Source organism: Haliotis cracherodii, unplaced genomic scaffold (assembly GCF_022045235.1).
Source record: "Haliotis cracherodii isolate W230 unplaced genomic scaffold, xgHalCrac1.p SCAF_8, whole genome shotgun sequence".
NCBI classification, from domain to species: Eukaryota; Metazoa; Mollusca; class Gastropoda; order Lepetellida; family Haliotidae; genus Haliotis; species Haliotis cracherodii.
Window position 1 is genome coordinate 33,492,890 of NW_027266341.1, and position 27,487 is coordinate 33,520,376.

The 27,487-nt window shown below is 39.7% G+C and overlaps 2 protein-coding genes across 2 annotated transcripts; one reads left to right on the plus strand and one right to left on the minus strand.

The window, feature by feature from the left end:
- Positions 1 to 8,148: 8,148 nt before the first annotated feature.
- Positions 8,149 to 18,725, minus strand: LOC139450233 (histone deacetylase complex subunit SAP30L-like). Its single transcript, XM_071231907.1, has 5 exons — positions 18,570 to 18,725; positions 13,389 to 13,557; positions 10,472 to 10,594; positions 9,013 to 9,111; positions 8,149 to 8,372 (listed from the first exon to the last, which is right to left on the minus strand). Exons 1-5 carry the CDS (start codon positions 18,572 to 18,574, stop codon positions 8,247 to 8,249), a joined length of 522 nt encoding a protein of 173 aa, XP_071088008.1. The 5' UTR covers positions 18,575 to 18,725; the 3' UTR covers positions 8,149 to 8,246.
- Positions 18,726 to 19,753: 1,028 nt separating this feature from the next.
- Positions 19,754 to 26,974, plus strand: LOC139449514 (high mobility group protein B1-like). The gene is made up of 5 exons (XM_071230940.1): positions 19,754 to 19,857; positions 22,212 to 22,387; positions 22,886 to 23,040; positions 24,323 to 24,491; positions 25,816 to 26,974. Exons 2-5 carry the CDS (start codon positions 22,238 to 22,240, stop codon positions 25,963 to 25,965), a joined length of 624 nt encoding a protein of 207 aa, XP_071087041.1. The 5' UTR covers positions 19,754 to 19,857; positions 22,212 to 22,237; the 3' UTR covers positions 25,966 to 26,974.
- Positions 26,975 to 27,487: the final 513 nt, after the last annotated feature.

Genomic DNA, 27,487 nt, shown 5'->3' on the forward strand with positions numbered 1-27,487 from the left:
ACTAGGAGACTGTGTCAGTGTGATCATGAGGATTTCTACTATATCATTACTCAAGCTAGTGATTTTACCATGTCATCTGAAGAGGACAACTAAGATCACAAAAATTGAACAGAATAAATAGAAAATGCAAATCAACATTTGTCATCACTTGGTGACAAAGCTGTACATAAAGTACACATAATAAAACAAACATAGAAAAATAACGGAAGCTTGTATGTTGTATATTCAGGCTGTAGACTAAGAAGGCAATGTATCCTGGGACGACGGCTCTGGTGATCAAACGCTGTAGCATACATGTACATGAAGGTGTCAGTTATCACCACTATGCAATATGTGCTTTGAGTATTTACATCTTTAATTTATTTTATTGCAAGGTGCAAGAACAATGGAACAGGGATGAGTTCTAGTTGGAAAGATGTAACCAAACTTTTTAAAAGAAACTTTATCTTTGTCTTAACTATGAAATATGTAAATATTTATTAAAACATTCCTAACTGTAAATTATTCCACTAAACATATTTGTTATACCTCATCAATTACAAGAGAGACACGCCCTGTCCCAGACTGGTTTAACTGCCCTACAGCGCTTACGCTCCTCATCTGCAGCCACAAGGAGGTGAAGGGCAGGGTACCAGTCTAGCTCTATCCGACCTATTTCCCCATACAGCATTTGGCTGTGGTGAAACGTTGACCCAATTCCGTGAGGCGAGATATTAGCACTTTTGGACAGTGAATAGTTGACGTGGCAGGCTACAGGAGGTAACTCTCAGAAGTATGGTTTATGGCTTACAACAAACGCGCTCACAACGTTGTGGATTTCAGTGTTTACAATATCTGCATGTCTCCACATATCTGCTTCATTATAAAGTAATATTGCAACAATATCGCTGTTACTTTGAAAACATTAATACCAGCTCAATGGCCGCTAAGTCAGTCCCTGCAGTAGAATATAGATAACATAAAATCATGTTGGCTCTTCTTCGCATCGTTAGTGTCCGCTTACGCTATGGATCTCCGTCCGTCTGTCCGCACTAGAACTTAAACTCTTGCCTTCAGCAAATATACTGAATATAGAAATGTTAGGTCAACATAACATGTTCTTCATGTCAGACCCGTGAGGACAAGGTTATAATTGGTCTCCAGCAACCCATGCTTGTAAGAGGCGACTATTCTTGCCGTGTGAGGCGGCATGTAGTGTCTGTTCACTTCTAGGGAATACCCCAGTGAAGATCCGGGTTAGAATTGGTCTTCAGCAACCCATGCTTGTCGTAAGAGGCGACTAACGGGATCGGGTGGTCAGGCTCGCCGACTTAATTGTTTGACGCATGTCATCGTATCGCAACTGTGTAGATCGGTGCACATGATGTCAGTCACTGGATTGTCTGGTCACGATTATTTACAGAAGATCACCATGCATATAGCTTGAATATTGCGGAGAGCGGCGTTAAACAACAAACAAACAAACAAACTTGACATTTGCTTCAACAAAGTAAACCTTCCGTTTAAAAAAAAATGACAATATCCGCTGCAGTAGCTCATTTTAGTGAAAGGTACGCTACATAGAGATTTGGGGTTAAAACACCATACCAGGAACATCACTGACACAAACAAAGTTCACATGTTTAACACTATACCAGAAGCAAGTAAGCTCAAAACAAACAGGGATTACCCGTTAAAACACCATGCCAGTATGGAGAAATTGGGTGTAACGTCACGTTCAAGAGGATTGCACTTACACACTCTGTGTGTGTGTGTGTGTGTACTTGAATAACCGACTCGGACACAGTATACTGACTCCGAGCCGACCAGTCCTTGTTTTAGCCCCTTAATGCCGAGAGCCAGGCAGGGTAACAATTAGTATCACATTTTCTTGTCTTTTGGTTTGACGCCGCAGGGGAACGAACTACGAACGTTCCCGCAATCTGGGCAGACGCTCTATCCTTGACTCCAGTACAGATACGGTCAGACAAGACGAAACAAATAGGGTGAAGAGGTCACTGACTCGCTGCATCATGCAAGGCTACATGACAACATTAACCCATTAGGAACTACGGCTAATACACCATGACATGGACCAGACAAGACGAAACAAATAGGGTGAAGAGGTCACTGACTCGCTGCATCATGCAAGGCTACATGACAACATTAACCCATTAGGAACTACGGCTAAAACACCATGACATGGACCAGACAAGACGAAACAAATAGGGTTTAGCGGTCAAAACACCCTACCGGGGACTAGACAATATAAAACAGATAGGGTTCACCTGTTTTCACACCACACCAGGGACCAATCTGCCCCAAACAAAACAAATCGGGTACGGGTTCAAGTGTACCCCAACGTTCAAGAGAGAATCCAGCTTGCATAGGATTAATTCCATGGCTGTTATTACAATGTACGATTAACACTGAGGTAATAAACAAAATTAATTTAATATCGCATGTGCTGTCTCTTTTCTACCTTGACACCCGGGGATTCACTGAGTGATCTTGTTGACCCCTTGTCATCGTCCTCCGACATCATGGTGCGTTGCTCATGCTGTCAACCACTGGTTTAACTGTTTCTTTGTTCTTTAAGGCCTCTCATCAACATTCCAGCTGTAAGGCGGCGGTTTGTAAATAATCGAGGCTGGACCAGACAATCCAGTGATTGACATCATGAGCATAAATCCACGCAATTGGGATACGAAGACATTCATCAACCATGTCTGCGAGTCTGATCACCCGATCCCGTTAGTCGCCTCTTACGGCAAGCAGGAGTTGCTGAAGACCTATTGCATGCAACTCTGATGTTCACGGGTATTAATTGTCCCAGATTAATGATATGCAGGTCGGGATGAAGCTGGAATGTTGCACAATCACTTGGAACAATAACTACATATTTCTAAGGTACTGGTCATTATTGGGTTGTCGATTTAAATTAATGGAACAATAATATACTTTCATCAAGTATAGCATTGTATATACACCCGGTATACTTAAACATTATACTTTATTCACACATATGACAGGCATTGAAAGTATTTAGCGCAGTTACTTCATAAGCCAACTCATAAGTGGGCACTCATTTGAAAAATTAAGTTCTTGCAAGATTTAGCTCTACATCGAGTGACACTATCATAATTTCATGCCATTCATTGTAAAGCAAGATACATGGCGTTGCCGTCGGATATATAGAAGAAAACATCATTTCAATCTGGCAATTGTCCCCAAACTTTGAAATACACTATATCTTAAATTCGATGATTTCTATCCTGTTTTTGCCTAAATGAATTGTAACACGTACTTGAAATATTATGGAGTATCTGCGACTCGGCACTTTGAACCTACATAATAGTTCAATCTAATTAAAATCAAATTTTAATGAGCTTCATATTATTTTAAAATGCCTACCGACAATGATTGACAAAGAAGCACTTTTCTACAGATGTGAGCTTCCGCGGCGACGTGGATATCAAATCAACTGTTTCAATCAGAGGTGGTCATCGTGAATTGAAATCGGTGATTAACAGACAAGAATTGGCTATTTTTTCAAATTATGGTTGAATTAACTTTCACGATATCAACATTGTTATGAATATACATATGTTCGTAGCACCTACAAACAATGAGACCGTTCCATGAATTCATATTCATCTGGGCCCCAATGCAGGTCACATGCCTTGTGATTTACTACAGTAATATGAAAGAATAGGGTGGTCCTTAACTTATTTAAATAGTATACAAGACACATTGGTCTCCCCAAACTGACATTTAGCAGCACTTGCCTTACCTTTAAAGCCTTTAACAGACGCGTTATGTGATAACGTCATTGTCAACGTGAAGTATCTTGTTCTACAACGTACACACTGGTAGAAACTCTGTCACCTTATCATCGCCGTCCCATTAGCAGAACAAGGTGGGACGGAAATCCCGGCACTGTACCTATTTGCTGGCAACGAAACAGACATCAAGAAACATTCTCAGATTTTACCTGCACCGCCTCCGTGGTCTAGTGGTAGAGCGTCCGCCCGGCGAGCGGAAGGTCTGGGTTCGATCCCCGGACGCGTCATACCAAAAGACGTTAAAAGATGGTACTTGTTGTTACCCTGTTTGGCGCTTGGCATTAAGGGGCTAAAACAAGGACTGGTCGGCTCGGAGTCAGTATACTGAGTGGGGTATTCATGTTCAACTGCGGCATGGTATCTCAGTGGACTAGCACTATAAATCGGCATCAGTCCGGACTGGTACAAGCAGCCATATAAACACACGTGCATGCACGTCGCTATATAAGTGCAATAATCTTGGACGTGACGTTAAACCCCAATTCACCTCACCTCGCCTGAATTTACCTGCAATTACTGTACAGCTTTGACAAGTCGTTACGGTATCCAGAACATCATTCAAGGTGACGCAATTAAACAGAATGTACGACAGTTTAGGTGTGTGTCCAGGAATGAGACCGTGACGTTGCCATGGCTTGATTCAGTGTATACATATACTTTTGTAGCTTCTTGGCAAAAGAACCATCACTTCTTATGGTTGTCCCCGAGAGGTCCTGTCACCCAAACACTGACCTCACTGAATGTATCTACTGAGCTGATCCCATCAATCACCACTTCGTACTTTTATTTCAGATCCTTCACGTGTCTAGGGTGTCAGTGCTCCATTCAAAAGCTGACATGCGGTCTGCTGGTTTTCTGCAAAACTGACTGATCTGATCAATGGAGATATAAAGTCCGCCGCTTTTGGCCATCGAAGAAAACTTGCTACGAAGTTCAACCCCAGTTTGTTTGTTTGTTGTTTAACGACGCACTCGGCAATATTCCAGCTGTATGACGGCGGTCTGTTAATAATTGAGCCTCGACCAGACAATCCAGTAATAGACATCATGAGCATCGATCTACGCAATTGGGATACGATGACATGCATCACCCGATTCCGTTATACAGGCACACACACACACATATTAACCATGTATGTCATAATGTTTTGGCGTTGAAGTAGCGTTAGTGTTATATTGTACTTTTTTAAAAATTGAAAAGAGTCTATTCATTTAAATCGAATGAAATGGAGTCTTTAGTCGTGTTTGCAGAGTTTCTGCATTTAAGCCTAGGGCTTGATTTTTTTAATGAAAAATTTGGTTCTAAAATGTGATAAAGCCGGTTATTAGGCCCAGAGCTTAATACCTGTATGTGTATTGCGAGTGCATGTCCAGGTTTGGCCTGTTAAGCTATTGTTTAGACAGGATGACCACTATTGCTGCCGATGTAGATGGGGTTTCAAAAATCAGAAAGTGTTCACTTGGCCCGGAGCAATTGCCCTTCATCTGCCCACAATCAGAATTGAAAAATACAATTACATGTATTTAAAGAGCTTTGGTCCTTATTCAGTCAACCGTAAGGACAACACTTGTACAACGCTTGGTAAGGAGAAATGGGACTTAACGTCGACCCCAAGATTATTGCACTAATATTTCCGAGTATCCCTAATTTGAGTATATGAAGTTCAGTTACTTTTCCCGCTAGTATACATACCACTCCAATATCAGAATACACGGATTCTTTTCTCTACAGAATAACCCATCTCACAATACCGTTTGTATTTGATTCACAGAAGGGATGGGCGTTTGTTACAGAATAGTGTGAGTGAGTTGGGTTTAACGCCGCTTTTAACAGTATTCCAGTTACATCACGGCGTGTCAGCTCAATGTGGGAGGAGAGCCCCAAGTGATGCAGGTCTAAGACGTTTACCACTTCGGTGAAACCCACGAGCACGGGTATGGTACTGACAAACCTAGAAACATAATCGGGGCAAACCGGGATTCGAACCCACAATCATAGGTTTATGGCGTGCCCAAGGGACGCAACTCTGCACACCGAATCGCGGTGCCTTAGACGACTGGGCCACCCCTGGCCCCCTGTTACAGAATAGAGTTCTTAAACCTAGCAAATTGTTGAAATGAACCCTCAAATGACAACTTAGGCTTACAAAAAATAAAATTGGTTCTCAGGCAATGGTTTTTGAAAACAGTGCCGGCGTGTGGTGATTTTTTGTGTTTTTTGTTGTTCAACCCAATATGTAACCAAATTACAATTAATTCTGCGAAATCATGTTGTTAAGTATTGAAGCATTTCAGTCCCAGGGTCGTGTGTTAGAAATATAAATGAGTGAGTGAGTATGGTTTTACGCCGCTTTTAGCAATATTCCAGCAATATCACGGCGGGGGACACCAGAAATGGGCTTCACACATTGTACCTATGTCGAGAATCAAACCTCGGTCTTCGGCGTGACGACCGAACGCTTTAACCACTAGGCTACCCGACCGCCACAGAAATATAAATGAAACGTGCGTAGGACTTTAAGATGTGGGTGTTGGCTAAGAACCCAGACTGTTTTTTAGCCCATTCAAAATGTAGTGTGTGGGTGAGTGGATGTAGCTTGTGATGCAGTCTTCAATATTCCAGCAGCTTGTAAGTAACCAAGACTAGGCTGGCAAACAGTGGGTGATCGCAGGAGCCGTAATTCCCTGTGTCAGTTACCTTGGGTACAGTGAGGTGAAATGTAGTTAGCATCACATTCAAGGTTAGTGCTGGTGCAAATAGCCATGTACTAGTCTGCTTTTTAGTAGGGCTGGGACACTATACACCAACTGTGGATCCTAACTCACGATCTGATATGCATCACTTGCATGTGCTCTTATCTGTGGCGAGTAAATCATATTTTTCATAGACAGGATGGCCAAATACCTGGCACACTGATGATTTACAGATAGCAAGTGAAGTATGGCACAACAAATGAAAATATTTTGTTTTTCACTATTAACTTGCGCTACTGACGAGAGTCCAGTGGAACAGTTATTACAGCAAACATTTAAACATTGTTTACTTAGTACGAAAGCCTTTTGGGGTCAAAATTGAAATATGGAAGATGGAAAAGACACGAAAAGAAATTCGTTATAACGGAATTTTTTTTTTTGTCATTACGGAAATAATTTCGTTATAATGGAAAAAAGATTCATTATTCCGGAAATAATTTCGTTATTACGGAATACGGAAAAAGATTCGTTATTACGACAAGATTATTAATAACGAAATTATTTTCGTAAAACGAATCTTTTTTTCCGTTATAACGAATTTATTTTCGTAATAACGAATCTTTTTTTCCGTTTATTCCTAACTTAGTGTGCGATTGTGATCGATACTTGAATCGAAAAGTAAAAACATTTTGATCCACTGAGGAATCTTCCACCACTAGTTTTAATGCCATCCTCTATATCTCCATGGTTTTATAAACCTACACTAACTCCTGGATCCATTCCTCTGGTTCCCACGATGTCAAATTTCCTGCCCCACTCAGACACATGACTCACTTCTATACATGATTAAAGCCAACCACGCCCTGTTATAAATGGAATACTGTTAAAAGCAGCGTTAAACCCAACTCTTCCACCCACCAACCAGTACTTGTCCTAACAATAAGTACCATCTTTTAAAGTCTATTGCTATCAAACCCCAACCTTCCCGGACAATAACACAACCTTAGCAAGGTCACACAATCTATTGATAATCAGCTCTGATAAGAACAGGGTGCTTAAGGCATTTAAACCTATGAATATCTGGGTTCAAATAGATCTTCAGCAACCAATGCTTGCCATAAAAGACTATGCTTGTCGTAATAGGCGGATCACGTAGTCAGGGTCGCTGACTTGATTGAATCATGTTATCGTATCGGATTGGTAGATCGATGCTCATGTTATTAATCAATAGATTGTCCGGTCAAGTCTCTATTTACAGACCGGCCGCCGTCATATAGCTAGAATATTGGTGAGTATGGCATTAAACAACAACCAAACTTAGGACCCATACCCTGGAATCTTCAAACTGTATAGAAGTGAGTGAGTGAGTGAGAGTGAGTTCCAGTTACATTACGACATGTCAGCTTAATGTTGAAGGACGGCCCAAAATGATGCAGACGTTTACCACTTTGGTAAAACCCATGAGCACGGGCATGGTGCTGACAAACCTAGAAACATAATTGTGGCCAACCAGGATTCGAACCCACAAACACGCAACGCAACTCTGCACAGCCGTGCCCCCAACTGTAGAGAAGACGTAGAGAAGACATATTACATACACATTATTTATTTTCCATAATGTTCTATGGTCGTGTTGGTATCACACAATAACATACAAAATGAGAATGGAGTTCAAATGTAACATCAAAACAATATATGTAAAATATACACGAAATAAACATGAGGTGGACTAGCTGTGGACTGTGTCAATGTATTTCTGGTCAAACCGACTCTTGTAGTTTTTTGCCATATAGATGAAGTAGGTCAGAGCCTCTTTCTCAACAACAGGGATAGTACGGAAATGTCGGGCAACAGCCTGGAAAAAAACAAAATGATATGTGTTAAACTGATAAATGATACAAAGTATTATGGGGCAGTAGATTATTGTAAGTGGCAGGAAATGAATGAAGCCCTCATAAAATATGACTAGACTATTTTAGGCTTATTAAAATAAAAGAATTGGTTCTCATGCAATTGTTTTTGAAAATATAAAGTGGGCGGGCGGGCAGTCTTTTTTTTTTTTAGCTGACTGACTGGTTCTCCCTTGGTCCATCTGCAAGACTCTCTGCATCAGACTAAGTCAATGACAATGTATGGGAGTTATGCTAGTCTTAGCGGTAAGCTTGATTTGTGGAACAATGTGTGGTAAATCCCTATCCAATATGAGCAGTACTCATGGCTTCCATGAAAACGTCATTTAGATTCTGTTGACTCCAAACCACAAGGACCTACTTGCGTGTGAGAAACACACCTCAAGGACCTACTCGCCCTGGATCCTGTAACAATGTGCTACTTAAAGTGTGAGAAATGTACTTACATCAATGTGAATACCAAACTCACAATAGATGTGTGTACCCTAGTCACACACAGGAGTCCCAAAGAGCGACAGGTCAGCCGAAATTGCTTAGGCAGAAGGCGACCTCTTAAACACTTAATGCAAGAACAACAACACTTACATCAGCTAGTTGTGCTTTGTTTAGGCCAGGACGTGTGGAGATTTTGAAATGGCGCTTGTAACGTCGAAGGGCATTCACAGGCATTTGGAAAAAGTCAATCTGAAACAAATGATGAAACTACACAATACATCCAAAGGTACAAATGTTACCATCATGATTATCTGCATATATTTGTGAAAATAAATATGAAGAAATGAAAAAGGGCTTTCTGCAACAAAACCAGTTCTGACCCCAATCTAAGTGACTCAGTTATCACTCGAGTGAGGATGACACCATGAGCTCATGGAAGACGGACTTCCCAGTGTTCTGCCGATGCAGCAGCCTCGGGAGATTCTCACAATATTTTACCGACTGGCGCATGTTATTTACTCTCAGTGGGACAAAGGGCTCATTCGTGTAGATGGATTTATTTATATAATTATGGGAGTCACTAACTGTCTCAAAAACAGTTTATATCACTGGGACAGGTAGAAGTTTTCAGTGAACCTGATTTCATGACTACATGTGGTTGCAGCACGACAGAAAGAAATACTAAGACATGTCAGCTTGGAATAAATCATGTGGCATCTAAGTCAATTACAAAGAAGCATTCTAATTTTATAACGAGTACCTTGAAGAGACATCCTAAAGGCAGTGATCACAAAGTATAGAGGTATATGAGGTATGCTGCAATATGTAATATCCGAGAAAGATGCACTGTGAAAATTCTGTGAAACCACGTTACTTGTGGATGGCGATTCTGCATCAATAACCTGCATACCATGGGGTTTTAAGATTAAAAGTTTAACCTCTCAGAGTGTGGCCCCATAATGAAGATAAGGGTGGAGTACAGGGCATCTATTCTGAACTGGAATCTCCAAAGGGAGATAAGGATGGGGTACAGGGCATCTATTCTGGACTGGAATCCCCGAAGGAGATAAGGATGGGATACAGGGCATCTATTCTGGACTGGAATCTCCAAAGGGAGATAAGGATGGGGTACAGGGCATCTATTCTGGACTGGAATCCCCGAAGGAGATAAGGATGGGATACAGGGCATCTATTCTGGACTGGTATCTCCAAAGGGAGATAAGGATGGGGTACAGGGCATCTATTCTGGACTGGAATCCCCGAAGGAGATAAGGATGGGGTACAGGGCATCTATTCTGGACTGGAATCCCCGAAGGAGATAAGAATGGGGTACAGGGCATCTATTCTGGACTGGAATCCCCGAAGGAGATAAGAATGGGGTACAGGGCATCTATTCTGGATTGAAATCTCCAAAGGGAGATCAGGATGGGGTACAGGGCATCTATTCTGGACTGGAATCTCCAAAGGGAGATAAGAATGGGGTACAGGGCATCTATTCTGCCCTGGAATCTCCAAAGGTAGATAAGGATGGGGTACAGGGCATCTATACTGCCCTGGAATCCCATTTGGATCCTCATGTCCTACTTCCAGGTGAGACCTTTCCACATACCTCCGGTACATCATCGTCTCCATCAGGTGATCCTCGGTCGTCCTCACTGTCCTTCCTCTTACGCTTGCTGCGTACACTCTGGATCATGGTCTTGTGGAAGTCACAGATGTAGATGTGTGACACCTGGAACGGGGGAACCCAGCTGGTGAGTCATCACACATGTCACACCTCCTTATTACAGGTAAGTCATCACACATGTCACACCTCCTTATTACAGGTGAGTCATCACACATGTCACACCTCCTTATTACAGGTGAGTCATCACACACGTCACACCCCTTGATTACAGGCGTGTATCACACATGTCACACCTCCTTATTACAATTGAGTCATCACACATGTCACACCCCTTGTTTACAGGTGAGTCACCACACATGTCACACCTCCTTATTACAGGTGAGTCACCACACATGTCACACCTCCTTATTACAGGTGAGTCACCACACATGTCACACCTCCTTATTACAGGTGAGTCACCACACGTCACACCTCCTTATTACAGGGGAGTCACCACACATGTCACACCCCTTGATTACAGGTGAGTCACCACACATCACACCCCTTGATTACAGGTGAGTCATCACACATGTCACACCCCTTGATTACAGGTGAGTCATCACACATGTCACACCCCTTGATTACAGGTGAGTCACCACACATGTCACACCTCCTTATTACAGGTGAGTCACCACATATGTCACACCTCCTTATTACAGGGGAGTCATCACACATGTCACACCTCCTTATTACAGGGGAGTCATCACACATGTCACACCTCCTTATTACAGGGGAGTCATCACACATGTCACACCTCCTTATTACAGGGGAGTCACCACACGTCACACCTCCTTATTACAGGTGAGTCATCACACATGTCACACCTCCTTATTACAGGTGAGTCACCACACATGTCACACCTTATTACAGGTGAGTCATCACACATGTCACACCTCCTTATTACAGGTGAGTCATCACACATGTCACACCTCCTTATTACAGGTGAGTCACCACACATGTCACACCTCCTTATTACAGGTGAGTCATCACACATGTCACCCCTCCTTATTACAGGTGAGTCACCACACATGTCACACCTCCTTATTACAGGTGAGTCATCACACATGTCACACCTCCTTATTACAGGTGAGTCATCACACATGTCACACCTCTTGACTACAGGTGAGTAGAAATGAAGTTTGCAAGGTTTTCAAATGCAAAACTATGATATTGTCTTCTGTGTAAAAGAAGTTAGTTTCTATTCTGGACAGAGGCTTACGTGAGCAAAAGTGTTCACTCTTGTCTTAAGTAACTTTTGATCAAAAACTACATAAAGTGTGATAAAAACAAAAGTAAGCTGTAAATGTTTTCTATTTGAAGCTGACAGCCAAGGAATAACAATTACCACAAAATCTGTGAGTGGAGTCGCACAGCAAAGAGACACAGCTCTACACAGAGTTGCCTCCCTTAGACTACTGGGACAGTAGTGGCAACCTTTTCATGTTTTAATTCTTAATTCTGGTTATTGGGCAATAAACTGAAAAATCATATCAAGATCTATGTACATTACTGATAACTACACGACATCTGTTTGCTTATGAGCTTACACTGAGGTTTTTGTCCAAACATTATTTAGCCAACACAATGAGTAATTTCATATACATGTACAAGGATTTTTAAAATTGTACTTTGGAAAGGACTTCTCTATGATAAAACTGACATTAACACAAGCTAAACATCATTTGTGGTTAACAAGCATGTTTTAGAGAACTCTGCACACCCAATACCATGTATACATCCCCATAAATGAAAATGATTTTTAGCAGACATTAAATTGCTATAAAACGAAGAGAACCAGGACAACATTCCAATAATTCTACTGAAGGCACACATCACTCGATCATAGTGTCTGTAAGTTTGTCGATAAACATTGAACTCATCAATATTACAATAATATGATGGTGTTCTAAAAAAACCCAACAAATCTGGCCAGACAAACCAGTAATTTATATAAAAAGCAACTTCCTATATGGCGGGTGTATGACCAAGTCACATGGCCACCCCTTCTATTCAGCTGCCTTGTACAATAAATACAGGAAACAGGGGACATATTACAACCTGGGGCTAGAGAGGAACTGTTTGTGTAATGCAGGAATTTATCTCAATCTCATTAAAATCAGATCTTGGTTCTTGCTACCGCTAAACAAAGATCTGAGGACATCCCATTACGGGTCACGTCAGACCGACCTTGCGCGAACTTTGACAGACTAATGGAATGACCAATCAGAAGGCAGCTTTCTTGTGCTTTATGGCACTAATTTCAAATTGGCAACTACGCTTCGAGACATATTTTGACAAATTCTCGATTACAAATTTGAAACCTGAACAAAAGAACATTCTAGAATGGCTAATAGATGGTCTAGATTCAGTTGTTAAACCTGTAACTATCGTTCGGAGTTAATGTTTACGAGGTTGCATAATTAGAAATCACATTCCGACTGTCACTTTCATAATCTGGTAAGCGATGCTCTGATTGGTCGGATGAAAGGTCGTTCTGACGTGACCCCTAATGGGATGTCCTCAGATCTTTGTTTAGCGGTAGCGGGAACTGAGGTCTGATTTTAATGAGACTGGAATTTATCTAGACCTGCTCAAAGGCTGATTTTGGTCCGAAGTCTGCAGCACACGGCAGTCAAAATTCTGAATAAAAAATGTCCGAATTCCTCCGAATTTACGAAAATAAGAACAGCACTTAGTTTGGAATCATATTTATAAGCCTACAGTGACGTCATCCTATTGTTTCAGGGAGCCTTCATTTTGTAGATATACTTTGAAGGTAACCAAGACCTTTGAAATCCAAGGCAATTTTACAGACTGTGGCGTAAACCAACATTCCTCCACTTCTCATCATGCCACTCACACTGTCATCCCTGGTGAGTTTCAGTTTTCGCTGCTGAACTGTTTTCTGTATGCGCTTGCTGTAACTGGCATTGCCAGCTTGCCGCGTACAACGCTCATTGCTGTCAATCAAGCAACAGATCTGGTCATGACCCCCGCGGCTGTCCTCCTCTGTGCTGAACCCATTTGTACTGCAAAGCAATATTTAAAACATTATTAAGCATGTTACAAGTAAACAAAATTATTTCTTGTTTGACATAGTTTCAAGATGCTAGCGTCAAGAAAGTAGCATCTGGGCATGGCTGCTCACCAGCTACATCCAGACAGTTTTGTCAAAACTCCCCCCACTCTGTTTGGTAACTGTAACTGGGCCACAGGGCATATTAGACTTTTGTTTGTTCATATAGTAGTGAATATTAACTATAAAAAAGCCTTTAAAAGAGATAGGCACTAGGTGCGCTTTATGTCATTAGGAACAATATGACATGTCAAACTGTGATGCTAAGGAAACTAACAAAATCAATTTATAAAAAAACCTAAACTATCAAGAGGCACCAGTTCACCATTAGACCAATCTATGTGCCAAGTTTGGTGAAAAAATATCTTTTTCAAGACCGGAAAGGAGCACTACCTATGCAATTTTCAACCTAAGTCAAAGTCGTTGCCGTGGGCATGGGTGGCCAAGTCATCTAAGGCGCCAAGATTCGCTGTGCAGAGATGCATCCCTTAGGCACGCCAGAAACCTATGATTGTGGGTTCGAATCCCGGTTCGCCCCGATTATGTTTCTAGGTTTGTCAGCACCATACCCGTGCTCGTGGGTTTCACCGAAGGGGTAAACGTCTGAGACCTGCATCACTTTGGGCTTTCCTCCAACATGAAGCTGACACGCCGTGACATAACTAGAATACTGTTAAAAGCAGCATTAAACCCAACTCACTCACTCACAGTTGTTGCCATGGTAACTCGGAACTATCAATTGGCACCAGTTCACCACCATATCTATGCTGCCAGTTTGATTAATATAGAGTGAGATATGGTTTTTGAGTTCTTCTCCAGAAACGAAACATGACAGACAGGCGGAAGGACAGACGGATGGACTGCACCCATTCCTATATCCCCCTTCAACTTCATGAGGGGCGGTCGGGTAGCCTAGTGGTTAAAGCGTTCGCTCGTCATGCCGAAGACCCGGGTTCGCTTCCCGACATGGGTACAATGTGTGAAGCCCATTTCTGGTGTCCCCCGCTGTGATATTGCTGGAATATTGCTAGAAGCGTGCGTAAAACCAAACTCACTCACTCAGTCTAACTTCCTGGCGGGATACAAATGATAAAATGTGAAATTATTACACACAAAAGCCCCTTCTCTGGCAAAAAGAAATTTGCAACACCAATTCTTGAACTAGTTTTGATAAGTATCTTTTAGGAAAGCTAACTCAGCGTTCCCGTTTAACGGTAATTACCAGATTTTTACTGGTAAAATTAGGCTTGGGTTGGTAATTCATGTGACTGCCAGTCCATGTGGACCGGCAAAAAAATTACCTCATATATCTATTTTGTTTTTTTAAATTGCTGAAAGTTGGGACTGGCAACTGGCAAAAGTCAGGGGGGACTGGTAATTTTAAGATCGAAAGTACAAATTGAAAGTCCTGGTGTACTGGCAGTTTCAAAAGCCAGCAGGAACCCTGTAACTTCAGTTGTTTCTGAGAAAATTTGTCCCCATTGCCGACACTATGCAAATAACATAGATCAAGGGCTGTGCTCAAAATCTATAAACACGCCAAGGGAAACAAATAATTTAATTTAACCAATTTTCGAAAACAGTCTTGAAAACTATCTCAAAGATAAGCCTGCAAACTTTCATCCAAGTAACATTTGTAGTTTCTAAGAAAACTTGTCCCCATTTCAGTTAAAAAGCACAGAGCATGGGCCATAACTCCAAAAGAATTGATTTTACACATCAATTTTCAAACTCATTTAAGATCATGACCAGTAATATCATTCTGTAATATTTCTCCAACATTTATAGTTATTGAGAAAACTTGTCCCCATTGCAGGAAATATGCATGACGTTGAAAAGCATGGAACAAGGGATATAACTCTGTAAGAAAATAATTTACGTTAAGTTAACTCTCTTGCCTCGGGAAGATGTAATGAGGTAGAGCTCCATTGCAGCCAAAGATTGACCTTTACGGTGAATATGTTCGTATCAACACATTAACTGCAGGAATTAGCTGTTCTTCAGAATAAACTGACCCGTGTGAACATCCAGGGAAGATTAGGTCTTCAGCAACCTATGCTAGCCGTAAAAGGCGACTGGGTGAAAACCTCAACACCATAACAATTTCCCACTTGACCTGTACATCAGTATTTGTTTGCAGAAATGTATTTTAAAATATTTGATTTCCTTTTCAAGGCTATTCACAAGTAGATTACCTTTCTTCAAATGTAAAATGCTTAAAAAATGTACTTTCAAGTTAATATTTGTTTGTTTATAAGCAAATATTTTCTGGATTTACTTAAAACGTGACTGTCCCTCAGCTGGACCAGAATAAAAGATAATACCTAATCTATATCTAAATATTATAAAAATGTAACAAATTTTGTTTTTCAGACTCTCAAATGAACATTAATTACAAGTACCCTATCATTATTATCTAAAACCTAACTGAAAAAAAAAAAATTAGGAAAAAAAAGATGTCCCTCAAAAGGCACTCAACAACGTACCAATACTATAAAGATAACTGCGCTATGGGAGATAACTCTCATACGCTTCCTCTTTTGGCAACATGTGTATGAAGTTCATCTGCTGGTGATAGATAGATGCCACATTTTATGCCACATTACAATGTTCAAGCCAATGACATCAAGATATGTCTGTGAAGTACAGTATGTTTTCTAAGCCTCAACTCTGTTACACTATCTATAGATCTATATCTCATTCTAATTTCCTTCACTTTTCCAAGAGAAATTGGTTAGTAAGACCATGTTAGCAATGAGTATTTTAATTTCCATAAAAAGCAAAGTATGGTGGGATATGAGCCATTTATAGTAAGGTTTCTCAACTCCGTTACACTCAACTCTGTAATGGTGTACAGCTTAACGGAGAGGTAAAATTTGTGCCTCTGCACAATTTCAATAGTTATTGTCAATACATAGCTTTCTTCTTCAAGAATATTTTATTTTGTTTTAACCATATACCTGACAAATAATTTTCCCACAGCCTGTCTCTTTTTTTTAAAAATAGTCACTCAGACTGCTCTGATGTTTCTAATGAACAAGATGCGAGGACCTGTGCAAAATGTGGATTTGATACTGTTGATAACGCTCTTTCAGACAGTGGACTAATTATTGAAGACAGAACTGTTGTCTTTTACATTGATTGGGAGTGCCTGGCTATTGTGTTTTGGCTGCAGAAAGCAATTTCATTATGCATGTATAAACAACATATTTTCTGACAGTGTTGATGTTACGATTGCTCTGGAATTTGACCTTTACAATTGTGAGTTTTGTAACTATATTATAGTGATCTAAAAATGGCTTTTTAAGCAGCTTTGTGCTTATTTATTTCAACGTCTATACAAAGGGTTGAACATTAGTAATTTAGTAGACCCACTTTTGTATGCCATTACTGCAGTAACTGGCTTATAAACCATGAGTACCAAAGTCCTAACAAGTAACACAACACAGTGCATGTATTTTCACATTTCATCTCAAAAGGGATGAAAAGGTTGTTATTTTATGCTACAGAGCAATAACAAAATATATGAGTTACAACTCCGTTACAACAAACTCAACTCTGTTACGTCAGGATTTTTTAAAAAGATGACTTCTTTTGACAACTGACGAAAAACTTTTTTGTTTTTATGAGTTTTAACTTTAGATTAGGATTAATTATAATATATGTTGTGACAAAAGATGAAAAATACTATATCTTGGATACCGTCTTTCATGTAAATGACTTTGTTGTCTAGGCAAACTTTTGAAATATGGAGCAAGCACTTACAAATGTCCAATCATACATTTTAATTCCATTTGTATTAACACTGAATTGTATTCACACTTAAAGTTACATGCTGAATATGATTTTATATTTCATAGCAACCTAGCGCTATTAAAATTACTTTCCATTTTGTGATCCGTAACGGAGTTGAATGTCCTAGCAGATTAGGCTAATTCATTAATTATTTTCTAATTAATTAAACACATCACTGCACTGCATTGAACTAGAAGGTACTTCTCACTTTTATTTTTGCAAGTTGATATACAGAGAATTTGTCCGTTTTGAGATTTTTACCCAACTATGCTTGTCGTGAGAGGCGACTCACAGGAATGGGTGGTCAGGCCCGCTGACTTGGTTGATGCATATTTTCGTATCGCAATTACGAGGATCGATGCTCATGATGTCAATAACTGGATTGTCTGGTCCAGGCTCGATTAATTTACAGACTGTCGTCATATATCTGGAATATTGCTGAGTGCGGATTAAAAAAAACAAACCAAACAAATCAGAATAAACATGTTTTGCAGGAAAAGGTTGATCTCACGGCTGATTTTACTGTTATTATTGTTAAAAGGAGCATGTATCTATCTGTCATGCAGCACTAGGTGCTTCATCATTAATTATTTTTTTTAAACAACCTGTGTACAATGGAGCCACTTAAAACTTATTCAACTGTGGTGTCCAGCCAGAACAGAACTATCCATGAAGAAATTTTGTTTTCATGTCCATTTGGTGGAGATAGCGCCACAAGAGACAAGGCTTTAAACTGTTTGCCTCCCTTGGCAGGCCTTAAACAATACATATCTGTTCGGCTGAATATGTGTTCTGTGTGTCTTGTACCACCCTGACATTCGATACAAGGTTAATCATGAATCACATGAAATCAGTTGGAACCACTTCACTCTCAGTCAGGCGAAAGGACTTTTCGTTTTGACAACAGCGGAAAGTTTGGGAAACCCTTCGCTTAACTCCGGGGTATTTGCTCTGTAACTATTAATGCCTGAATTCAGTTATAATGGCAATAAAGAAGTAACGCTTAGCCACGCATAAAATCACAGGTGGCATTTCCGAAGGACTCAGAAATACAGACCATATTAAATTCATCGTCTCGGAGATTGACACTGACTCCCAAAGCCAACACGGAGGCAGAAATGTCGAGGAAATTTATTCACGTCAGCAGATGTCTAGAGCGCATTTGCTTACCTCATAATGTCAGACACTTCACCACTGCACTGTCTAGGAGCCGCGAAACAAGCTCTAATCTCCCGGTTTCTGATGTAATGCCAGCTAGACTGCAAGTCACCGCCAGAATCTACCCACAGAACAACGAAGCGAGTGAAATGGCGGCGTGTTTTCGTGTTGATCAGCGAGGTCAGAGGTCGCATGACGTAGTTGTCATATATGGACTTGGCCACGCCCATTCGTAAATCGTAAACACTGTCGATAGAGAAAATGAATCACGGTATACGTGGATAATAGAGTCTGAAATCATTAAAATACAAATAAATATGAAAGATATATACCGATTTATTTTAACTTAAGACTGGATTATATCTGTCATTGTTTAAAACTTGATTTATTTGGCTACAAGTTTTGGACATGGACGCTTCTTTCTGTCAATCATGACCGACGAGAGACATTCGGTACTACTAGTTGTACAACTACATTTTGACAGCTTTATTAAACCGTCTGTTGGAACATCAAGTAGTGCACAAAATAGATTTTTATTAGTCTGTGAACTCTTAATTATGAGCAGGAAAGAACATGTGAAGATAGCATCAAGTGTAAGTTACACAGTCTAGTCCACTGTAAATATAGACCACTTACAATGGCACATTGATTCCTTCTTAATGTATTTTATGCAAACCACCCGGTTTAGAATTGTTAATATTGATATTGGATATTTCATCCTATTAATTCAATTTCAATTAAGGACGTTATAAACACGAACAGAAACACTGAGGACTGTTTGAACCTATAGAGAACTACAGGACCAGTGCCAATTTCTAACGCTGTTAAACCTGAATTATAATATCTGGATATCACACTGAGTAGATATGTTTCGTTGTATATGCGTTCTGAAGCATGTCTTAGGTATATTTATATTTCTCCACTTTTAATCATACGAGCACATTGCTCACCAAGCCATTATATATGTTCCCAGCTGCCTCGAAACAGTTATATTACAGATGAATACCGTTGACAAAATCAACTGGTGATAGTGCGTCGTGAGGTAATGCCTACCTAGCGGTATACATCTCACAATGTGCATCATGTGATCATTTGCCGAGTTGTTTATTTGTCAAGCCGCCTTCTTTATTATGCAAAAACGTCATTCAAATGGATGTTTCTCATTGGTTCATATGTGCGGCTAATCCAAATTTCAGCCAATCGCAGCGTTTAGACGCCAAAGTAGCCGTGAGTCTTTAGCGGAATAAGTAGCGTGGGTTATAGTTGCAGTAGATAGCAGTGTACGGTACAAGCCTGAATTGTAAGTGTTTAAACTTATATTCTTTTTACATTTTACTTGGAAAAAGTTATTTATGCATTAGCCTAATATGTCTTCTATAGGATGCAGGTTTGTTTCTGACATGTTATCAAGCTTGTAATGATGCTATTCGTATTTTTGAGAGCTTGCCATCATGCCCTATATAGATTGCATATGAGCGCCATGTCTGCCTGGCTATGCTGTAGCTATAGGCGGGGAAGGACTTGACAATTTTAAGATTTTCGAAGTTAAAATCAACATCGCATTATGTTCTAACGACATGGATGTGATCTCACATCATTTATCTGTAATTCTGTTAATTTTCAGAGTTGTGCGTTGTGTTTTAATCGAGGTTGAGCTCGATTTCCAGACAAGCCCTTTGTCATTACGTAGCGATATTGCGGCCATATAGGCGATCGTTCAACAAGACCTGAACATAGTGAAGCCGTTTGCTCTAGTAATACTCACTGTATATAACATATAGCCCAGCATAGTAGGAACGATGATGAAGTTTAAACTTCCGGGAACACTAATGTCAGGAACATTTTCCGAACCGAGATCACCCTGGGATGATTTTAAAAGGGACTTTCATTCATGGGAATGGAATTTGACATTGGAGAGGTGAGTTTTGGGGTCGTTGTTTGAGGTTGGACGAGCGGCCATGACGGATTTTGCTCTAACATAGGATTTTGCTATTGCCATTCGTTTAGTATGGGGAATGATAGAGTATAGAAGGTATCGGCGATGGTGACTTAACATACCCAAAATGACTTAAACTTACAAGGATTTGCAATTTTTCGATTTTTATAGATCAGAATCGAGTAGTCTCTTTGTCTGCAGAGGCGGTCTGATCTAGTTACAAAAGAAATGGCGGTTTTGAACAAGAAGGGCCCAATGTCTGACAGAACGACAGCCTATGCTATACGCGCCATAGGACTAATGCCGCATTCACAATGTACAATAGTAGAGGTATAATGGAGATTTTGTCAGCTTGTTTCTCGACATATCCTGTTGGTTTTAAATTATGATAATGAAATTTATGTTTAAAATAAGAGAAAATTTAGTCGTCATTTGACCTACATTAATGCATAAATGTTTTTGCAGCTGTCATTTCGTCTTTTGTCATAAAGTTTATGTATGCACTTTTGCATGTGTCACTTGTCAGTGGATCTCTTCTAATATTTTTGGGAGAATAATTGTTACTTGACATTAAAGGAAATTTTGGTATTTTTCTTTGGCCCTGGTTGGTATTTTTCGAAATATGCCCCTGATCAAAAAGAATAATAATGTGTAACTTGCTATTTTTTTTATATTTTAAAAATGTTTGAACAAAAAGTCTGTGTATTATGTGCATATGTTATCAGTCTTTATTGTTCTCAGGCTACGTAATAAAATATAATAATGTCCAGACTGGTCTCAATTAGGCCCTATGTATATTAATAATATTACACAAAGAAACCCGTAATGATAAAAATTCATATTGAAATTATTTTTCATGAAATTAACCCACCATTAATTAAAAAATAATTTGATTTAAATAATTTCTTAGCTCTCTTCGAATAATATTTTTTTTAAAATTAAAATTTGTTTTTGTTTTTGTTTATTATTTTTAACTGAATGTAGAAAATGTGTATCTGGAAGCTGTGATTCTTGGGTTGGTTCACCAGAGTGATCTGTTGATATTTTTAACTGTCGATCTTGCAAGAGAAAAAGTCTTTGTTGCAAAAATATTTTTGGAAGTTGTTTTCTGACAACTTCTGTCTCCATGCCCAAGTGATGCATTTTTAGTGTTTTTATCTGTTATTTACACACTAAGTTTGAGATAGAATAATGTAGGCGCGTTTGCTGATATTATTAATGAAGTCATGTTATGATGGTGTTTTTAGTCATCAGTTAAATCACTCATTTTTTGCCCTCTCAATTTGTTTGACGTGATCAATCTTGTGTACTATAACAAGTAATATGAGAAATTATTATCAGTTAGTCATGTGTGCCTGCATCATTTTTTATCTTCTGGATTCTCAAATATGCACTGCCGTGATAAAGCTGGAATATTGCTAAAAGCGGCATAAAATCATATTCACTTAAATATAGGTTTTAGATCATCTGACATAAGATTAGCCAATAACATGTGGTTGTTTAGTGAAACCTACAATTATCTTGTTGCTCCGAATGTACTTAATAAAATAATTACATAACGGTGGATGTCTGTGCTTTTGACACTGACAACACTCAGAATTGATATTAATTGTCAACTAAAATGTTATGTTCTAATGAATTATTTTGCCATGGATTCCAATTCAGTAAATTGCAATAAGAAATGAATTCTTTCTTATTATACTATTGGTCTTTTACAGAATTGTTGACTGCTGCTTGAATAATCATGGGTCGTAAAGATTCGAACAAACCACGTGGGCGTATGTCCTCATACGCATTCTTCGTGCAGACATGCCGTGAAGAGCACAAGAAGAAGCACCCTGGCGAGTCTGTAGTATTCACTGAGTTCACAAAGAAGTGTGCTGAGAAATGGAAGGTAATTCAACTTTTCTCAACAATTTTAATGATACGTCATTTTGTTGCCTGGTATATGCAGGGGTGAGGATCCGCGCATTTCCAGGAATTTTAGGGACCACAAATTTGTTAAAATCTCATGGCTTCCCCCTAAACACCCCCAAATTATAGACCACGCTCCATTGCAAAGAAGTTTCAGCTGAAAAGGAAGATATCCATTCTCATCCCGGTGTATGCATACTTATCTCTTAACTTCTGTAGTTTCTTCACAATATACTTGACATCCTGTTGGCTAATGTTTCTCCTGTTAAGACGTGGATGCCGGTTTGCATATTTGAGTTTTTAAATCTGTGCTATATATTTGATATAAGTTGGAAATTCACTGTTTTAAAAGTATAGAGTAAATAATAAATTACAAAATCGTAATTTGTTTTTATTTTTGTTATGGGTAGATGTATAAATTCTTTTTTAAAAACATGTCTACAGAAGCATGACTTAATTTGAAGGTTTATGTTTTCAGAAAATGGAACCTAGTGATAAGAAAAGGTTTGAGTCGATGGCTGATAAAGATAAGGTTCGATATGAGCATGAAATGAAGAGCTATCAACCCCCAAAGGGAGAGAAGGCAAAGAAGAAGAGGAAGTCCAAGGACCCTAATGCCCCCAAGAGAGCACTGTAAGAATGCCAGTCAATATTTATTCACTTAGCATTTTTGCAATATGAATTAATTGTTTTGCAGTGTTTGAAAATTGTATGGAAGTTAAGGAATTCTTTCTGTTATTTCTTTTTGATTGTTTCACTTTTAAATATGATGTGTGTAATTTCAGGCTGGTACACAAAGGTTAATTTGCTGCGCTATGTGCATCTGTTTCATACTATGCCTTTTATCCCCCTCCAGTGGGGCGGGGATATAGGAACAAAATATTTCCGTCCACTTCTCAAAGGGGGTCAAAGTTTTCTCCATTAGTATTTAAGTTAGTGAAATGAAATTTTATACACTGACATTACTGGTCATGATCTTTTAGGCTTAATGACTTTTGAAAATATAGTGTGTGTGTGTGTGTGTGTGTGTGTGTGTGTGTGTGTGTGTGTGTGTGTGTGTGTGTGTGTGTGTGTGTGTGTGTGTGTGTGTGTGTGTGTGTGTGTGTGTGTGTGTGTGTGTGTGTGTGTGTGTGTGTGTGTGTGTGTGTGTGTGTGTGTGTGTGTGTGTGTGTGTGTGTGTGTGTGTGTTCAAACTTGTATGTAACCATATAAACAGTTGTGTACCATCAACCTGGAAAAGGGCCTCCTTACTAAAATAAGCATACAAACTCCTACTGCCCCCATGACCATAACACAGAATTTGCAGTAAAGCAGTGTGCATGTAAAGGGAAGTAACTGTGTGCTATATTGGATCGCATTTGTTATGTTGATAAGTATTACAACAACAAAATTTGAAAATGGAAATTTAAAAAAAATGTGCGGCTGACTATATGACAATGCGGGCGGAGTTATGGCCCTTGCTCCATGTTTTCAACTTAGTGCAACTTTCTCAGAAACTATTGATGTTACATGAATGACAATTTGCATGCTAATCTAGGTGATACTTGTCGAGACTGTTTGAATTTTGGTTGTGCAAGTTATTTTTTTCTAGAGTTATTTCCCTTAGTACATGTTTTAAGATTTTGAACGTAGTTACGGCCCATTAGCCATATTATTTTGCAAATGGCAAAGTGTCTGCCATGGGGACATTTTTCTCAGAAACTATTGAATGTAGCTTATCTAAGAGATGCTTAACAAGGCTGAGTTTGAGAATTGGTGCCTATTAAGTGTGTATTATTTTCACATGGAGTGTCCCTAGTGCCTATCTCTTCTTTATTTTTATTAGTTAATATTCACAACTATATGGACAATTCTAATGTGCTCCATGCCACAGGATAGAGATGACACTTGAATAATTATCCAATCTGTATTCCAGGTCTGCTTTCTTTTTCTTCTGTGGAGAAGAAAGATCAAAGGTTAAGGAAGACCAACCCGGCCTGTCTGTGTCCGAAGTTGCCAAAGCATTAGGGAAGCGGTGGGAGGTCTGCAAAGATAAACCCAAATATGAGAAAATGGCGAAGAAGGACAAGGAACGATATGAAGTTGTAAGTCATTAATCATCCACAAACAGTTTCCTTTCTACAACAGTTTACTAGTGTCAAAATTGGATAACAGAGCACCTGGTCATAAGACTGCATTGCTGTCTTTTATTTCAGTACTACTAGAGTGTAGGGTACGAGGGGATAACACCCGTGAAAATCTTGGTTAGAATAGGTCTTCAGCAACCCATGCTTCTCGTAAGAGGCGACGAACAGGATCGGGTGGTCAGACTCGCTGACTTGGTTGATTGGTTTCATGATGTCAATCACTGGATTGTCTGGCCCTGACTTGATTATTTACAGACCGCCGTCATATGGGTGGAATATTGCCCTAATGCAGCATTAAAAAACAACCACCATCAAAGTGTATAAGAGAAGTGCAAAGTTCAACCCCATTTCATCTTATCTCCTGTTTGGTAAAGGTGTTGTGAATCACATCACAAGTTTTATTTTAAAATATCACTAGTAATTATGACTAGTTATTGACCTTGCTTTCGGCCTTGCATATTCAACCAATTAATAATCAGCTTGGGAGTAGGTTGGGGGGCACGGGTGGCCCAGTTGTCTAAGGCGCCGCGATTCGCTGTGCAGAGTTGCGTCCCTTGGGCATGCCAGAAACCTATGATTGTGGGTTCGAATCCCGGTTCGCCCCGATTATGTTTCTAGGTTTGTCAGCACCATACCCGTGCTCGTGGGTTTCACCGAAGTGGTAAACGTCTGAGACCTGCATCACTTGGGGCTTTCCTCCCACATTAAGCTGACACGCCGTGATATGACTGGAATACTGTTAAAAGCGGCGTTAAACCCAACTCACTCACTCACTGGGAGTAGGTTGATTTCCCCCCCCCCCCCCCAAGAGGGCAGAATCAGTTACCACAGTAGCCATATTGAAAAACCAATTTTGGTCCTTTTTCAGCCTTTTTTTTACCCCCAAGTGAAGGAAAGTTGTTTCGTTGGACTTAATATGTGTTCCATCTTTTGGGGCGATATAAATTTTAACGTTTGACCATACTGGATGCAGGAACTTCTTATGGCCATTATTCAGCCATCTATGTTCAAAATTGTTTGCAATTTGCTATATGTGTAGTTAGTTGCGGGTCTGAACATATATGTCCCACATTTTTGTGATATTTTATGTGTTGACCTTTATTTTCCCTCAACACTTTGACCGTGCTCCTGAATGTCTGTTGACAATCGAAAATTGACTTCATATTCAGCTGAGCTACAGGGGCGCACCCTCAATCTTGGGTTTGCATCTTTGAGTGATCTGGATCCCACATCAATCGATCATCATGAATGTCCTCTTTAGATATTATCTTGTTTTTTTTAGGAAATTACTGCCTACAGGAGTAAAGATAAGCCTGGCGCATCCCCAGCGAAGAAGCCCAAGCCTGCTGTAGAGGAGGTAGAGGAGGAGGAAGAAGAGGAGGAGGAGGAAGAAGAAGAGGAGGAAGAGGATGATGATGAGGACGAGGACTGAGAACTCAATGTTGGACATTATTCATCATGTCATGATCATCTCATTGACCAATCGGTGACCTTTTTATCCATCATCGTCTACCGTTTTACCAGCCCCATTTTTGCCATGAACGTTTTGCTGCTGGAATCCGATGCCCTTAAGGAGGAGCTCACATGTATACATTTTCCAAGAAAATGGAGAAATATAGGTCTTAAACACCCACCTTGTCTTTTACTGATGACGAAAATTTTATGATTTAATGAATGGTTGGTGTTTAAAATCAAAAGAATTTTATAGCTGTGTGCTGCAAAACATTTTGGTGCATTTTAAGTTGTGTAATTTGAGTAATTACATAGTTAATATGTATATGTAGATAGCATTTGAATATGTTTTGTAAATTTGCTTCAAAAAGCAAGGTTTCTGGTGTTTAAAATGTACTAGCACTCGGTGGCATGTGAAAATATGTGCTAAAACAGAAAGAGGAGTGCTAACTAATTGGTCGTGATTACTACATTTTAAAAGTTGTTTTCAAACAACAGTTTTATTACTTGCTCATGTTGGTGATATTTATGTTAATATGATGGAGTTATGAAAGTTTCAAGACATGTAGTTGGAATGCATTCAATAATGCTGCAAACTCACTCATTTACCAAATACTATACCTGCATCTAACATAAGACAATTTCCTCTGCATTTCTCATTCGGTGAACCTAACCATAGGTTGGAATCATGCAGACACTATGCTCATCTTACCGATTTGAGTCAATGATTAAATCATCGTTTCTGTGTCATTGTTATCATTTTAAATTAATATAAAGTTGCCATCCTGTTACAGTTTCCATATTTGGGAACATGTCTAGATGTTCAGTGTCTACTTGCCTACTGTGTTACTCAACAGTGCTACTTTTACGGTGTTCTCGTAGGATGTGTTCCCTGCAGCTTGTCACAATAGGTCTGTACAAATGTGTCAGAGTAGCACTTGCATCTTTTGTAACCGTAGGAATAAAAATAATAAACATTTTGAGCAAAACCACACTTCTGTCATTGATTTTTGTTGTTCGTTTTTGTCTTAATTATGATGGACTTGGATGGAGATATATAAATTTACTGTCCTCTCGTCCAGTGGAGAATTGGTCCCAGTATCCTATGCTTGTCATACAGCTGATCAAAAAGGACAAGGCTCCATTGTCCATGTATTTTACATGGCCAACAGCTAGTCGATCGTGGAGCAGCTATGGTCTTGCTGTAAGCCACTGGTTGACATGTCCCAACTGTTGTCAATCATGGTGAAAATAAGTGTCCATGCTGTAAGCCTCTGGTTGCCGTGTCCTGACCTGTGTCAATCATGCCGAGAATAAGTGTTCATATTGTCAGCCACTGGTTGGCTTGTCCTGACTGTTGTCAATCGTGCTGTAAGCCTCTGGTTGACATGTCCTGACTGTTGTCAATCATGCTGTAAGCCGCTGGTTGACTTGTCCCGACTGTTGTCAATCATGCTGTAAGCCTCTGGTTGACTTGTCCTGACTGTTGTCAATCATGCTGT